Source organism: Muntiacus reevesi, chromosome 2, assembly GCF_963930625.1.
Source record: "Muntiacus reevesi chromosome 2, mMunRee1.1, whole genome shotgun sequence".
Taxonomy (NCBI): Eukaryota; Metazoa; Chordata; class Mammalia; order Artiodactyla; family Cervidae; genus Muntiacus; species Muntiacus reevesi.
The window spans coordinates 228077500-228092376 of record NC_089250.1 but is presented as its reverse complement, the minus strand read 5'-3'; the positions used below and the strand labels follow the sequence as shown (position 1 = coordinate 228092376).

At 50.7% G+C, this 14877-nt stretch overlaps 1 protein-coding gene across 4 annotated transcripts in view; it reads right to left on the bottom strand.

Annotated features, from left to right (window-relative positions):
• Positions 1 to 14877, bottom strand: part of LOC136160946 (mitochondrial inner membrane m-AAA protease component AFG3L1-like) — a 25618-nt gene extending 10741 nt beyond the window's left edge. For 3 of the 4 annotated variants that reach the window (XR_010661667.1, XM_065925246.1, XM_065925247.1), the window contains exons 1-9: positions 14713 to 14877; positions 10773 to 10860; positions 6836 to 6930; positions 6310 to 6459; positions 4059 to 4127; positions 3375 to 3499; positions 2687 to 2957; positions 878 to 1015; positions 516 to 669 (exon numbers count right to left, since the gene is read on the bottom strand). Coding sequence is in view for 3 of the 4 variants with exons in the window: in XM_065925246.1 (XP_065781318.1) it covers positions 516 to 669; positions 878 to 1015; positions 2687 to 2957; positions 3375 to 3499; positions 4059 to 4127; positions 6310 to 6459; positions 6836 to 6930; positions 10773 to 10860; positions 14713 to 14850 (1228 nt within the window). In the remaining variant the exon portion in view is untranslated. Of the gene's footprint in view, positions 1 to 515; positions 670 to 877; positions 1016 to 2686; positions 2958 to 3374; positions 3500 to 4058; positions 4128 to 6309; positions 6460 to 6835; positions 6931 to 10772; positions 10861 to 14712 lie in introns of those variants that run through there. The other variant, XM_065925248.1, reaches the window with a different exon arrangement.

The following is a 14877-nucleotide window of genomic DNA, read 5'->3' as shown; positions in this document are numbered from 1 at the left end:
AGGGAGAAGCTGCAACCCGGACTCGTGGGCAGAGAGCTCTGGAGGTCATGGCCACCCTCCCGGCCCAGGCACCTGCTCCCCATGATTCTCCCAGGTCCTGGCCCGGCAGTCAACTGTGATTATGAATCCAGGGACCCACGGATTCCTCCCAAATGACCAACCTGGGGTTACATTGGGTACCTTGACTCAACTCCAAAGCCAAGTGAGCACAGGACCTGCCAAAGGTCCAGTCAAAGCTTCTCCAAATCCGAACCTGGCACGAACGCCCAGACCCTCCCCGAGAGGCGGCAGCAGGCCCACGGCTGTCACCCAGACCAGACCCTGCCTGAGCAGGAGTCCCGAAGGGAAGACAGGGTTCTGGAGCAGGAGGCAGAAGGACAAAGGCGGCGAGGACATCTGGCCGCTGAGCTCGGAGGGCAGCTCCCTGCACTGTTGGTCCTGAGGACAGCATTCCTCAGACTGTGCGAGCAGGGGTCTTGCCTGGGGAGCTCTGCCCAGAGAGCAAGCCCACTCACCGTCCATCTCCACAAGCAGCTGGTTCAGGGTATTCTCCTGCTCGCTCTGGCCTCCAAAGTGCCCACGCCCACGCTTCCGGCCAATTGCATCAATCTCATCAACGAACAAGATACAGGGAGCATTTTTCCGGGCCATTGCAAACATGTCACGAACCTGAAACGAGTCCACACACAGTGTGCTCTGTCACTGGCGCCAGGACAGGACTAAGTTCCCTGGGCTGAGGCCCCACCTCTGGAGCTTGACTCCCATCTCGGCTGCTCTGTCTGCCCGCCAGGTCGTCTTTACATCCATGCTGTGCTCTGCGCCCATCCCCAGGGTCCCACCCAAAGGCCAGGGCAAGGACAAGGGTGCCTTTACCTACCCGAGCTGGGCCAACACCAACAAACATCTCCAGGAACTCAGACCCATTCACGGTGATGAAGGGCACACCAGCCTCCCCCGCGGTTGCCTTGGCGAGAAGTGTCTTGCCGGTACCGGGAGGACCTGTGAGCAGGGCTCCCTGAAACAGAAAGGCGACACCTGGTTCTGAAAGGGGAGAGATGGGGCCAAGCAGAGTCTCGCTCAGCTGACTCCTCAGCCTACTCCATGCTTTCGGCCAAGGTGTGCCTTCCGTTTGAAACCCTGCTTGTAAGACAAAGGCACATTTATCATGAAAAGTTCAAATGCTGCAGGTAAAGGAAAGGCCCCCAAAGCCCCAGTCCAACCAAGCAGGTTATTTCTTCAAGTGACGCTCCCAGGGCAGGACTCAATGGATCTCACGGTCCAACATTTACTTTAACAGTTACTGTCAAATTGCTCTATGAAACACACCGACTCACACCAGGACGAGCAAGAGGCCCTCCCCACACTCGCTCCTGTGATTCTGTTCAGCACGTCCGACAGTGGCACCTGCGTGTGGTACTGTCCGCAACCTGCCTGGTTCTACACTGACTCAACACTGAAATTCACACCCCAGTAACACACCTCAGTATTCCCTTCATGAGGAAGGACTTAAAGGGGGGCTTACACTACTTTATTTCTAGTTGACAGTATGGGTTAATATCTACTTATTTCAAAAGAGACCAAAAAGCTGTTTTTCCTAAGTCTGTAAAAATAAAAACAAAACATATAAAAGTGGGGAGGATGAGGGAGCCTCAAAACAAACTCACAAGGTGCCTGGCCCCCAGGTCCCCATGAACATGGATATGGACTCACAGAGGGTCTCCACAAAGCAGTGGGTCATGGGACCAGGGGACCCTTGGGCCCGCCACACCCGAGCTTTCCAGCCAACCTTACCAGGTGGCCAAAGAGAAGCACAGGTCTCCTGCCCACTAATCTCCAGAGGTCAGTCACGTTCTCCTGCTGTTCAGGACAGTCTCAGGGAAACACACAGAGCTACCAGGAAAGTCAGTGCATTGAGTCTCCACTCTGGAGAGCTTGCGGCCTGGAATAGAGCCCAGAGACACCTTGGGGCGGGGGGGTGTGAGGAGCAGAGGGGCGGGGGGCCACAGTCTGTGAGCCTCTTCCATGTGAGACACAGACCTTTCTGTGAAGGGGGTTCAGCTTCTGCCAGGCCCTCCAAACGTCCATGACACCTAGAAGCACCCGCAGGGAAAGACAGCGGCCACAATCTCCACAGTGCCACTTCCTATGTGCAGAGCCTTGACCCGTATCCACACTGCACACCTGTCCCACTGCTGGGTCGTGGGTTTTCTGACAGGCAGCTGACCCCAGACCCGTTCACGGTGGTTTGTACTTGTTGGTTCTTTGTTTTCTGGGGTTTTCTGGCTACGCCACACAGCTTGTAGGATCTCAGTTCCCCAACCAGGAACTGCACCTGGGCCCTGGGAGTAAAAGCACGGTGTCCTAGCCTCTGGATCAGAAAATTCATTGCACTTGCTTTAATTATATACTTCAACAATAAATAATAGAATAGAAAGTCGTTTCTTCAAAAACGAAGCTGAAACTGTTATATAATAAAGCAATCAAGGCAAATTATTAAAGAAAAAAATGCTGTCAAACTGAACGGACAAAAACCTGAAATAGTAAGAAAATGTCATAAAAATACATGATTCTGCACTTAGAACTGCTTCGAAATTCTCAGTTAAATTTAGAGAAACAACACTACAGACAAAGGCTTTCCTGGTGGCACAGTGGTAAAGCATCTGCCTGTGCTCTCTCAAGTCAGTACCTTTGGAATTTTGGCCCCAAGGTCCTGGTACTGTTTGGGGTTCTTCAGGAAATTCACAAACTCCATGATCTCCAGCTTGGCTTCTTCGCAACCAGCCACGTCTGCAAACCGCACGCCGATGTCATTCTTGATGATTTTGGCTATTGTCTCACCAATGCTGAAGAGGCCCCCTCCTTGTCCACCACGCCCAGCCCCCATCGGACCCCTCCTCATGACATAGACGAAGATGCCAATCAGGAGAAGGGTGGGCACCAGGCTTCGCAAGAAAGACCTAGAAAGGCCAAGAAAACCATCTGTCACATTTCCTTGAGAGACAGGCCGTGAACAGTGGACCCTGCTACACAAAAGCAAGCACCATCCATCTGGACACACAGCCTCCCCCACTGTAAAGGGTCCTGTCCACGCGAATCTGTCTGCCTGATTTCCCCTGTGGGCAGGGCAGGGCAGGGCAGCCATGGCCTGCCTCCAGAAACCCCCTGACCCAGCCTCCTCCCAGCTAGTTCTGCCCTGCTGCCACACTGCAGCCCTCAGGCTACCAAGCTAAACATTTCCCCACCAGTTCTTTCCCCAGTAAAAACACAGCTAACAAACTTGTCTTTCCCACAGACACTGACTACCAGCAGACACCTACAACATGCCTGAACAAGTTCAGTGTGTCCAGCACCAGGGCCCGACCACACCCGCTCACCCATCGCTTTCAGTGGTGTAGACCACAGCCGTCTGGTTGGGGGGCTCAATGCCTAGCTCCCACTGGGCAGTCTGCAGGTTGCGCTCGAAGGTGTCCACGCTGCCAATGCTGAACCATGCATACTTCTGCAGAAACCAAGGTGCCAAGCGATGGAGGGGGCCGCCCCTCATGGCCACCACCCGCTCCCCAGCTTCTCTCACAGCAAAGTCCTGAGTGGCTCTGATGGGCCTCCTGTCCTGGCCCCAAACCATAGGCTTAGGTTTGAGGTCAAAGTACAAATGTCTACCAATGGCTGAGTCTGCCTCTGTCCCCTATCTGTCATTTTAGTCTCTCCTCTCAGAGCTCAGCTGGTGACTGTCCATGGTATTGGGCAAAACTGAAGCATAGTTACAGCTTCATTAGAGTCCTATGCTACCTGGAAGACTGTTCTCTACAGGCACATGGGCACAGGTGGGTGCTGGAAAGTGAAGCCAGGAGAGGCATTTCTCCAATAAAACAAAAAAACTATCATGTATTCTTTTTCAGGTTACACAGCTTGTGGGATCTTAGTTCCTGAACCAGAGGCCTTGGCCATGAGGGCCCCTGGTACTAACCACTTGACCACCAGGGAGATCCCAGAAGACTACACCTTACACTGACACCGAAATCTACATGTGGAAGACTGCCCTTGACCCCAGCCCTCACCTCGGGTGATGTCCCAGGGGCAGGAATAACACGCACGAACTGTTTATTCACGACTTCCAGTCGATCCACCTAGAAGACAGACAGTCAGTTAAGGACCACCACAGCACCCTGGGCCTCGGTCTCAGTCAAGCACCACACGCACAGGTGGCACCTGTCCCAGCGCAGCTCACACTCTGCAGGACAGTTTTGGCTCTGTCTTCCTACCAACATGGACAATTCTAGCCTGGGATTATGGCAATAAACAGGAACCGATTCAAGAAGAGGAATTAAAATGTGGCACATCTGAGCACTAAGCCTTCAAACTGGCTTAAAACTCCAAAAGGAGGGGAGTTCCCTGTGGGTAGGAGGGGAGTTCCCTGTGAGTAGGATCCTAAAATAAGTCTTAGGCTCTCCTGGTTCAATCACTGGTTGGATTGGGAAGCTGAGATCCCACAAAATGTGCAGCATGGCCAAAAAACAAAACAAAAAATTTCAAAAACACTCCAAAAGGAACACAGATGAAAGTCTTGTACTGAACAGGAGAGCTGATCCCGTAACACTCAGTCCATCCGGTTACAGCCCACCGCCTGGAAGCCACACACCCTCTGGGGAGCTTCAGACGCGGCCTGCTGTCACTACCTCATTAACCACAATGACCAAGCTCCTTCTGAAAAACACTGGAACACTCAGAATAGCGCGGTGAGGACACGATCCTGAATGTGGAACTTCACCGCCACCCAACACAACTCCAGAAACCATGGCAGACAGAACTCCAGGCGACTGCCCCCTTGGTTTCTCTTCCGTCAACATGCAGAGCCCCAGCCAGCCAGGCTCATCAGCTCTCAAGTTCATGAGATGAGGGCGCAGCATGTCCTATTGGCCCTGCAAGACTCCTGCCAGCTGACCCCTCGTGCCTCCCTACCGCAGTGCTCACTGCCAGTGTGCTAACGGGACAGAGGGCACAGAAGGTGAGCAGCCCTGCCTTCAGACTGCGGCCAACGGGGTCACAGAAAAAGGCCCCTGGGCGTGCACAGACAGTGACTTCCTGCTTTACTTTTATTTCCCCAAATGCTTTACAGCAAACACATATTACACTTGTGACCAGGAAAAACAACAATGCTGCTTGAAACAAAGACTGCAGGGACTTCCCTAGCAGTGCAGTGTAAGACTGTGAGCCTCCACTGCAGGGGAGCGGGTTCCATCCCTGGACGGGGAACTGGATCCCACATGTCCCACCACGCAGCCAATAAGTAAAGAACTGAATAAAACGAAGACTGCTACTGAGGTTTTGTTATAGCTTTTTGTTCCCAAACAAGCCTTTCACAAAAGAACCACTGGTCCAGGCCAGGGACCTCTGCACGTAAGTTCACTTATTTCTATGACACCCTGAGATTTTATCAGACTCTTCAGACAGCTCAGAGGGGCTGGAACAAGACGCAGCCCTCAGGTTCATGTGCTAGACCCTCCCAGCGGATGTGGAAGTCCCCTTACGTGAGGGGATCTGGTCCTTGTCTAGTTAGGCCAGGCGAGCGTCAGCTCCCAATCAGGCACCACAGGTGTGGCCAGGGCTGTATTAGGTGTGCTTGAGTGGGGGATGGACAGGTCACCCTTCTGTGCTCCAGGCCGTGCTGTGCTCCAGGACAAGCATGTCACTGTCAGCCACGTAGACCTCAAGGAACATCTGGAACCAGTCCAGGCCACAAGCACAGGAGGACACCTGTCTCTCCCCGCCCCTCTGGCCACACCTGCGGGGCACAGGTCCTCAGCAGAGGGGACTGCAGCAGCCCTTCCCCCACCGCGTAGAGACCATCACCACGGGCCTCCCTGAGGACAGGACGCGGACAGACCGCAGGGCAAACGAGAACTCCCTGCAGATGTCACCACACAGCAGGAAAGCCCAGCCTTCACAGTGCGCTGCTCACGCAACGGGGAGCAAGGTCACTGTGCTTGTGAAGGTGTACGCTCAAACCTGAGTGCGGGGAGGATGGGGGACTCCACTGGTGTGACTCAGAGCCAGTGCTGGCCCCCACTGTCCAGGGCCTAGCAGTGGGCCAGGGAAGCCCTCAAAGAGAAAGGCTCTGAGTCAGATTCACAACTGGAGTGTTAAGATTCACAAACAGAACCAAGTGAAAGGAGAAGCCAGAGCTAACACACAATGAGTGAGTGTTTCAGGGAGCGGGCAGGTGTGGGGGTGCAGCAGGGTAGTCACATCTGCACCCCGAGGCCAACAGGCCACCTCCTTCCAAGGCCAGCAGCATGCAAATCCCCTCACCAGACCTCTCGCCAGGTAATATTGAACAAAGTGCTTCCAAGTGATTTCCTTCCCAGGATCTCGGAAATAGAAGTAGAGAAATCCTGCAGCAACACCTGCCCCCAGCACGGCCAGACTGCGGAGATTCTTGTCATCCCAGGGAGTCTCCCCCTGCGGGGAGAGAACACAACATGGGATACACTGAAAGACAGCAGCTCTCTCACAAAAATGCCCTTCCACAGACAAGGGAGAGGTCGCCAAGCCCTCCACCCAAACCACACCTCCCCCCCACCGGCCTCCATGGGTGCAGCCTCTGCCGGCATGTAAGGCCACGGCAGCTCCCAGGCCACTCAGGAAAAGCAGCTGGCCTTCCTGAAACCATCGCTTCTCTGGGTCTTTAAACACTCTGATGGAGATCTTAGTTTTAGAAATTAAATCCACCATTTAGAATCTTTGAATTAGTTTGTACCAAGCCCAAGCCCGCAGTGACTACTTCCTCAGAAAAGTGACAGGCCATCTGGAATTGGCCCTCTGGACACACACAAACCTTCTGCATCTGTTTCCACCAGGCAAAGTCATCTTGCTTTCCTCTTCTCTTCCCTCTGTCTGCTCCAGAACCAGCATCCTTTGGTTCATTAGTTCCTAAGAAAAAACAAACTCTGACCTCAGGGAATGGTCACACCTACCTGTCCAGAGGAGGAGGATTCAGAGAAAAGAAGAATGCTTCCAAAACACAACTTCCCCAACACTGCTGCCTCCTGGAGATAAACAGGGAATGTAAAGGAAGTGCAGCGTGTGGCAAGGAGCAGAGCTTCTCAAGGTCAGAGGAAAAGCTGCAGGGCCCTCCTGCGATCAGGGCAGGGGCCAGGGTAGTGGAGACTGCAAGCCTACACCAATCCCAGGCAGTTCCAGACAAGAAGGGAAATTTGCAACAGTTTCTTATGCTTTCTGAAATCATGAGTGACTGTATGTGTGTGCCAGGTGAGATCTAGGAGGTGTTACCTTCTGGTTTGCTTTTTTCTGGCTGAGCCTCATGGCTTTCAGGATCTTAGCTCTCCAAACCTGGGCCCTTGGCACTGAAAGCATGAAGTCCTAGTCACGGGACCACCAGAGAACTCCTTAGGCTGGCACTCACGTCACCGCCCCTCAGAACATTTGTGACGCACAGACTAGATGACCAGTCCCCCCCAGACCAGTCCCCAAGCCTCTTTCTTAACGTATGCATGTAAAGTAGTAACAGCTCAAACCATACCAGGGCAGCCCCAGAAACAGTCCTGGAGCCCCCCACCCTTCCATCAGGTGCCAAGAATGTACTGGGGGGATGGATCTCACTCAGGACACACCCATCTGTGGTCTAAAGCTCCCACTACCTCCAAGTACAAGCTAAGGGTCAGGTGGCCTGAACCGTAATGCAAAGCTGGGCACAGACAAGGAGAAACCCTCCTCTTGCCAGGCAACTAAGTTAACTATTCCTCCCATTAAAACAGCCAGAAGGCATTTCAGCACACACGCAATGACAAAGAGAAACAACACAAGATCGTTACTCTGGTGCAAAACCAGACAGAAAGAGTTGAGAGTGGAGAATACACAGGAATGTGTTTTCCCATATGAACGTAGGAAAATAACCCAAAACAGAAAAAAAAAATCATTCCCCTGAGAAAAGAAAAGGTGGAAAGACAGGTGTGAGACAAAAATCACTTTCTGTCCCAGTCAACAGCAGCAGACACAGGGCCTGAGCACGACACTCGCATGAGTTCCAGGAGAAACTGGGCCACAGCAGCCCCTGACGTACAGGCACCACTGCAACAACCATTAACTCAAAGCCCCAAAGCCCAGAAGACCCCAGGAAAGGCCAAACTCAGGATGGGGTAGAGTGAAGATCCACATGCATAAACATGAAGGACAAAAAACGAAGTCCTACAGTCACAGCAAATCACTTCCCAGTGAGCTCTGCACACCTCTTCTCTTACGCTGTTCCAGGCTCCCCAAGCAGGACGACACCACTGCACACCCCCCACGTCACCAAACTGTGATATGACTTCAAAGACAGGTTTGTCAAGGCTTCGGATCCACACAAGCTATGCAGGTGCAAAGGAAGGCAGTGAGGCCATGTCCACAAACCAGTGAAGGGAAGGAAGTGCTGAGACCACCTGCACACAGGCCCACCTGCTCACCACCTCCCAAGATTAACCCAAAATTAATGAATGCTTCAAAAATTCTCAAATGTGGGACTTCCCTGGTGGTCCAGTGGCTAGGATCTTGTGCTTCCACGGCAGGGGGCCCGGGTTCCATCCCTGGTTGGGGAACCCAGACCCCATATGCTGTGTGGCATGGCCAAAAATAAATTAAAGTTTAAAAAATAAAAAAATTCTCAAATGTAAAACTCTGACAGTCTGATTGGTCAAATTGTTCCTTTTATGAGCTGTTGCATTTCTAATTCTGTGTTTCTTCTACGCCTCTTAAAGAATTTCTCAAACCCATAGGGACAAACAATGAGATTCTGCCACTTTAAAAACACATACCACACTCACACAAGCAGCCAGACTGTCCGACAGATAAGGAGGAGTAAGGGAGAAGCTGATTTTCTTCCTGACTGCAGCCTGGTGCAATCAACATGCACCTCCAAGTCCGAACTCTGCAAGCCAAGACCCACTACACAGCCCACAGCCTGTGCTCAAGGAGTACATGTGCTCCAAACTAACTGCAGTCGACATGAGGTCTCTGTCCTGGCTTCCTGCCGGGGTCCAGCCTCAGCAGGATCCAAGGGGTACCCTCAGGATGAACGGCGTCGGCGAGAGAGAGAAGACACGTGAGACTAGCCTTGATAGGGCCAAGTCTGCGAGGGAGAGAGAGAGAGAGAGAATGACCAGACGGGGGTGCAGAGAGTCTGGAAGAGTCTGGCAATGCTTTATTTTTTACCATAGCCTTTACACCCTAAGTTAGTACATTTCTAAGGGAAAGATAGTTTAACATTACGTCAGCTTGTCCTTCACGAAACCAGGGTGTTTTCTGCATACTTCTTTGTTTATGAGGGTCTTGTACATTATCTTCTGACCTGGGGGCCTATTAACATTTTATGCAAGTCAGATGAATGTAAACCTATTTTCTGTTTCTCTGGTGACCTTAACTGAAAGGTAGCAGTCTCATAGGGCAACAGTACAGAGTAGAATTATATTCTTGTTAATACAAAAATTAATCTTTCTGCAAAAGTTGTCTGTTGCATTTATCTAAGAAGTTTACCCCATTCTGACTCTGCGACTTTGGTGAGGCAGCTTCTGCCTAGCACTCCTGACTGACAATTAACAACCATCTCATTGTTACCACACTAGGGCTAAGTTCTTATTTCTCTAGATCTTTAACTATATTAACAATGGTTTTTATAACACAACCTTAGCACATTAAAGGCAAAAATACAGCAAACAAAAACACAGCAAGCAAAACACAGCAAGCAAATCTCAACCCTATAACCACCTATAGAATAATTTTTCTTATGTTTTCTAATACAACTCCTTTACCCCTTAAGAGGGCTCTATATCTATTAGGGCTTTTATATAATCAGGTTCTTTATGCTATTTTATGATTAGGATATTATAAGCAATCATGCATATTAGTACCAAGCGCATAAATGCATTTGGCTAACAAACTACCAGCAAAGGAGTTTCAATTAAAACACTCCTTTCACCCTGAATAATCTCATAATATACCACCACCTGGGAAACTTATTGATTAAAGTTCTAAATTGATTCTTATTTGGGAAGAGATGGGGAAGGCCTTCCTGCCTATGTCAGAGAAATTAGGGAGTAGTCCATTGAGGCAGGCATCAGAAAGACAGATATCATCTTTAAGGAGAGAGCCGGGGGCAGCTTTTCGAAATCCCTGAAAACCTGATCTGCCTTGCCTGCCAGACTCTCTCCTCATAACCTTGTCATGGGTGGGATCTCCTGAGCTGGCCTTTTCGAAAACCCCTGGAAACCTGATCCGCCTTGCCCGTCAGATTTTCTCCCTTACGGCCTTGATAGGGGTAGGGTCTCGTGAGGTGACTTTTTCCTTTTCCGAAACCCCTGAAAACCTGATCCGCCTTGCCCGTCAGGTTTTCTCCCTTATGGCCTTTTTAGGGGTAGGGTCTCGTGTGTTGGCTCCCGGCAGCTTCCAAACATGAGACTCAGCTTAACCCTCAGAGATGCAGAAACAAAGGTTTGCTCCCAGGCATCCCCAAAGATTCACCCACCACTTCCTTTTGGAACACCTTCTCTTTTGCCACCTTCACTGATATATTAACACTGCAAAGACATGAGACAGGTGACCCAGAAACGGGAGACGAGCTAGGTGTGACTCAATACACACAGAAGCTAGAAGAGGGGTGGCTGGGTCTGCTGGGCCATCACACACCCTGTCCCCACTCCCCACAACACAGGACACCAAGGAAGCCACACGCGGGTCCTGCGACCTCATGCTGCTAACGATGGCAGGAGAAAGACATGTACCTTTGGGTGGTTCTGAACACAGCCACTGGGAAACTGACGCCAGTCTTATCTGCAGAGCTGACTGCTGAGAGCGGGTTCCCTGGAGACACTGAAACGGGAGACAGAATTAGCGTCCACAAATTCTGATGCAGCCTCTTCTCACAGTGGCAGTTCCAGGTTGGAAAGGACCAGGATTCGAGAGGAGGCATAAACCTGAGGCCTTACCTGCTTTATCTCATTAAAAATATGATTCAATGTGACTCCCTGATGGTCTAGGTGTTCAGACTTTGCATTCCAATGCAGGGAGTGCGAGTTCAATCCCTGGTTGGGGAGCTAAGATTTGTGGCCAAAAAACCCAACTATAAACTACAGAAGCAATATTGTAACCAATTCAAAAAAGACTTTAAAACCAATACACATCAAAAAAAAATCTTAAAAACAAATATGATTCAAGCAGGAGAAACAGAAACTACATTCAGTACAGAAATACATGAAGAATTTTTATAGTATCAAAAAAAATACTGCAAAGTAATCACTTCCTGCCTGAGGCAATTTTTGTCACTGAAGCTATTAGAACAAACATTAATAATCCTTAAAAACAAACATTATTCTAACATTAAAATCATGTGAAATTTAAAAACCAAAGGGTATTATGATTTATCTTTGATCAACCACAGGTTAGCAGTTTTGTTAGGAAAGCAAACATTTTCTGCCTGCTAACTTGCCCCAGTTGTGTCTGATTCTTTGCAACCCTATGAACTGTAGCCCGCCAAGCTCCTCTGTCCATGGGATTCTCCAAGCAAGAATACAGAAGTGGGCTCATATTTCCTTCTCTAGGGGATCTTTCTGACCCAGGGATTGAATCCACATCTCTTATGTCTCCTGTACTGGCAGGCAGCACCACCTGAGAAACCCTGTATTATCTTGAGTTCTCAAAAAGGAAAATGACAGTTTTTATTACCATAAGCTATTAACAATACTTAACATCAGTTAAAGACAGGATGAAAGACAATTTTGGTTTCTCACAATCATAGGTCAAAAGCCATTATAGGAAAAACGAGCACAACAGACGCCATCACAGTAAAAAAAAAAAACCAGCTCTAAGCACAGTCACTTAGTATTAACTGTAGCCAAAAAAACCTCAACCAGGACTTGCCTGGTGGTCCCCTGGTTAAGAGTCCACCTGCCAATGCAGGGGCCACAGTTTTGATCCCTGGTCCAGAAAGATTCCACATGCCAAAGGGCAAATAAGCCTGTGGACAGCTACTAAGACCTGGCTCTAGAGCCCATGCTCTGAAACAAGAGAAGCCACTGCAATGAGATGCCCTTGCACCACAACTAGAAAGTAGCCCCCTGCGCAGCCATAAAGACCCAGCAGAGCCAACAGAAATAAATACTTTTTAAAAAACTGTTTTAAATGTTGATGCAGGGCAGAAACCAACACATTAGTGTAAAGCAATTATCCTTCAATTAAAAATAAACAAAATTCTTTTTTAAAAGGGTCTGTTAACAAATGGTTTAAAAAAACACCCCAACCAAACATTTGGATTGTTCACACATCCTTATCAGAGGCCACAGAGCACTAAAAATTCAGGTAAGCCATGAGAATGATACTGAAATCCGGGAAAACCGTAAACAAGGGGCTCAGGAAGGAGACACAGCAGTAATGGTGATGAGGCTCCTGGAGCCTTTGCTCCATGAGTGTCCCCTCCCCACACATAGTAAGTCACCACGCACAAGAGGACGAGAACGTAATGTCACAAAGGCTGTCACCGTGAGGGAAGGCCTAGACAAAGACCCACAGAAGAAGATAGTCCTGGGCCCCTCTGCTCCTCAAGGCCCTCCCATGTGGGGTGGAAAACGCAGAAGTCCGGAGAGGATGGCGAGGGCCTGAGGTAAGGTGACTGGGAGCCAGTGGTATGTGATGAGTGCTCTGGCATCCAGCCCCCAGGGTTTCCCCAGCAGCTCCCCAGAGAGGGAGCTGAGGCTCCTAGAAGTGTTAGGAGGTCTCTAGCCCTAGAAAGACAAAGTATGATCTTCAGGCCTTCAAATCTTGAGAAACATCCCACTCCTTTATTTCACGACTTAGTGTTTTGATTTGCTTAGGGGACCACAGTAGGTCAGATGCAGCTCTCCAAAGACAGGGGTCTACCACCCATTCTTGGTGTCTGGATATACAAAGCCAGCATGTGAAGCTGTGCACAGCAGTCTTCCCGTAACGGGCAAAGAGCCACTGTCCTTTCTTTATCAGGTCATGAGTCAGGTGACTCCGGCCTGTGTCTCAGATGCACACAGATGCAGCCCCAGCAGGCGCTTGCAAATCTGCTGGCAGTTCCTGCTCAAGCCTCACATCCTTCAGGAGTCAATTACCCTACCTCTCATAGGGTGGCACTCATCCTCCTCCACCCTTCTCTTCACTGTCTACTCCCTCTGTTCTGTTTCCTTCTCCTTCATACCTCCTAACACGCTACCTACATGTTGTTGTCTGGTTCTCCTTCTGGAATGGAATGGACAATGTAGGAAGCTCAGTCAATGAAAACGTAACTGCGAGAAGCATCCAAAACGTAAGCTTCCCCTTGAGGAGTGCTGACTGCTCCGGCACTTCTTTTAAACAGAAGGCACACTGTGACTTCATCCCCAGCCTTCCCACGCCCGGTCTAAGCCTTCAAGTCCCTCAAAGGAGAGCGCACATCTGTTCCAGATGAGATGTCATGGCTAATAGACTCCATAGAGGAGCAGCTCTGTCTGGGAAGGAACTCAAAAATCATCCAACTTCCTCCTTTCCTAACTAAAACCACTGAGCTCCATGGAAGTCAGTGCCTCATGACATACCTGTGTTGCACCCTTAATCACTGCATTCCATCCAGCTAACAACTTGAACAGTCCCCTGCAATGCTGAGTTGCCACGGGGCCACAGATGAAGGGCTCTCCTTTCACTGATATTGCCAAAAAACAATCAAACTGACAGTGCACTGTCCCCAAAATGAAGAGCTAAGAAGGAAAAGTTCACTCCTGGAAACAGGACAGAAAACAAACGCATGGGCCCCCTTCTTCCTCTTTCAATACTGTCTGAAACCAAGACAGCTTTCTCTGACCAGAATCCAGAGGCTCCACATCAGTCCGCCACAAAAGAAATCAACGTGATCACTGTCCCCCTGGGATGCTCAATACAAAAATAAACCTTAAAATATGGTCTACTTCAGAGAATCTAACCCAGAGGAAGGCGTACAATACAGAGGTATCTAAAAGCGGAGATCCGACTAGCTATGCTCTAGCGTTTCCGCTCCTATAGAACAGGGTTTTAGTGCAGCGCCTACCTGCCGAACGGGTATTAGACTTAAATGAGACAGTCCCTGTAAAGTCCTCAGCGTGAAACCCCTCAAACGTTAGCTATGATTACTGTGTTGAACTGGGCTCGACGAATGCTGTCTGAATCAAAAACACGTAACACTTTACAAAACTGTATCATGACGGAGAACAACCCTGTGACACTGAGCAGAAGTGGTATCACCTCTGAGCCCAGGAGGCTACCCCCTCGCAGTCGGAGCGAGAATCGGAGAAGACAAGGTAGGCTCACAGCCGAACAAGGTTTGAACGCAGTTCGCTCAATGCGGCTCTTGGGAGCGGGGAACAAGTCGGCAGGGGCAGTGGGCGGGGCACTGAGAGGTTGAGGGACCTTTCAAAGAAAAGGGCGTTAAGAGGCCACAGGAAGGAAAGCAGACGGAGACCTGTTCGGGCCAGCGGCAGCCGCCTCAGCCGCTAAGAAGGGCTGGAGCCCCGGGGCCAGCCAGCTGGCCGGAACTGTGGTCGCCGCCGACGCGCCTCCGCTTCTGGGACTCGGGTTCGCGCACCTGGTTCCCTCACCCGCTCCCCGCGCCGGCGGCGCACGTGGATGGCGTCACCGCGGCGTCGAGAGCGACCACCGCCCCCTGGAACCGGCCGGCTGCCCCTCCCCGCTCACCTGCTGAGCGGTTCCGAGCGCTCTCACGCCTGCCCCGAACGTCTTGCCCCCTCGTGGGCCAAGGCCGCACCGCCACAGCACGGCGAGCGGCCCCGCCACCGCCCTGCTGCCGGCCGCCGCCACCAGCCGCTGCAACATTCCCCCTCAGACCTCGCGCCGCTCCGG